Here is a 1,721-nt window from a genome sequence, read left to right as displayed (position 1 = left end):
AGCGAAGCTATGGCGATAGTGTACCTCCAAAAGTCTAAGGATGCGAGACAAATCTATGCTACTTACGTTTACGCTAAAACCAACTGTGATGGCTTTAAGCATGAAGGCATTATATATCTCTCATTCAACATGCAGAAGGAGTTATTAGAAGAACTGTATGATGATTGCGATGTTACACCCGAAATGCTCTCCTACATGGAGGCCCATGCAACTGGTACTGCAGTAGGAGATCCAGTAGTTGACACCATCGATCCAGCATTATGTTCAAAAAGGAATTTATTGTCCTTATTGATGGGTCCTTATTGATATAAGTCCTTTATTGATGGGATCGGTGAAATTGAATCTTGGCCATCCGGGGCTTTCCAGTGGCCTCTATCAAGTGCCAAATATTTGTGAATATATTTATTTTAACAGAGAGAGAGAGAGAGAGAGGACGAATGTGGATGAAAAATAACAAGAAATGGAGCCAGCCAAACAAAGAAAATTTGTATAATAAAACAACGATTAATACTATTAACATAAATGTGAATTTATCTTGCATTATGTTAATGATATCGAAGTCCATACATAAATGCCCATCGATAAGTTTCGTTAGCTTTCACGTAGTAACCATCCCCATAACAGGATCAAGTATTCACCTGAGGTTTGTAATCGCTGCTATTAAGAAATGATATTAAATGGATAATTGAAATTGTTATCAAATTTTATTTTAACAATTTGAAGACTAGGAAAAGAACAACGTAGTTTTTTCGCATTTGTATTTATTATCAATATAAGTTTTTAATACATTTCTCAAATGCAAAATTTGTCTGCAAAATAAAATTACAAGTTCATTTGATGCTCATTTTGACCGTTATACTCATCCTGCCGGAATAATTTGAAAATCCTTCTCCTTCCGGTTTAAACCAATTTATAATTATTTTAGCAAGCCTGCAGTATGGAAAGCAGTAAACGGTACAATCCATATGTGAAAGTCCTTCCAGAGGAGGAAATTGTGATCTCTGGTATTTCAGGACGGTTTCCCAATACTGATAATATGAAACAACTAGAAGAAAATGTTTTGAATAAAATATACCTAGGTTCCGATGATAGTCGACGATGGAGTAATGGTAATATACATCTACTGTTCGCATAAAATTTCAAAAGTGAAAATATTAATCCTCTGCTGTTTTTTGAGAAATTCAATCGATTATATACTAAGTATAATAAAGTAAATGTCCGGAATTTTAACAGTTCATTACGATATGCCGAGTCGATCGGGATTTATTAACCATGAACGGAAGTTCGACGCGCAATTTTTCAACATGACACCTTCGGAAGCGCACGCCACTGATCCTATGTATAGGATGTTGCTTGAACATACCTACGAAGCGATTATTGATGTCGGTGTAAATCCTAAAGAATTAAGAGGAACAAAAACCGGTGTCTTCATAGGATCATGTTACTCTGCGACAAGAAACATAATTACCTATTATAAGCCTTAAGTAAAATATTTAACGATAATTAAAATATTTAGTAAAGATATTTCGGTCGGTTGAATATTTCACAAACGAAGCATTTTATATAATAATAATGTTACAAATATAAAATATATTTAAACAACTTTCATTTAAACTTTATCGTGGTTATATAAACGGCTATATAGCGGAAATATTCGGCCACACTGGGATTCTTTATATACGCACGCAATACAGAGAGAAAGATATTGGAGAAAAATTTAC

General features: G+C 33.9%; 2 protein-coding genes across 2 annotated transcripts; both read left to right on the top strand.

The window, feature by feature from the left end:
* Positions 1–3: 3 nt before the first annotated feature.
* LOC106751094 (fatty acid synthase-like) lies at positions 4–728 on the top strand (the record flags this gene model as incomplete). The annotated part of the gene is made up of 3 exons (XM_014631876.1): positions 4–281; positions 313–392; positions 724–728. Coding segments are annotated over 3 exons (363 nt in total), but the record flags the coding sequence as incomplete, so codon positions are not given.
* A 209-nt stretch (positions 729–937) lies between these two features.
* Positions 938–1,484, top strand: LOC106751093 (fatty acid synthase-like). The gene is made up of 2 exons (XM_014631874.1): positions 938–1,109; positions 1,234–1,484. The coding sequence occupies exons 1-2, from the start codon at positions 938–940 to the stop codon at positions 1,482–1,484; spliced, it is 423 nt and encodes a 140-aa protein (XP_014487360.1).
* The last annotated feature ends 237 nt before the right edge of the window (positions 1,485–1,721 follow it).

The sequence above is a fragment of the Dinoponera quadriceps genome, unplaced genomic scaffold (genome assembly GCF_001313825.1).
Source record: "Dinoponera quadriceps isolate SergipeBrazil2010 unplaced genomic scaffold, ASM131382v1 scaffold8572, whole genome shotgun sequence".
In the NCBI taxonomy this organism is placed as follows: domain Eukaryota; kingdom Metazoa; phylum Arthropoda; class Insecta; order Hymenoptera; family Formicidae; genus Dinoponera; species Dinoponera quadriceps.
This window is presented reverse-complemented; position numbering and strand designations above follow the sequence as displayed.

What these genes read in the sequence shown, in the direction of transcription:
- LOC106751093 (XM_014631874.1), top strand. Translation starts at nt 938, where the DNA reads ATGGAAAGCAGTAAACGGTACAATCCATATGTGAAAGTCCTTCCAGAG. An exon ending in TAGTCGACGATGGAGTAATG is followed by an intron (nt 1,110 to 1,233) that starts GTAATATACATC and finishes GAATTTTAACAG; the next exon opens with TTCATTACGATATGCCGAGT.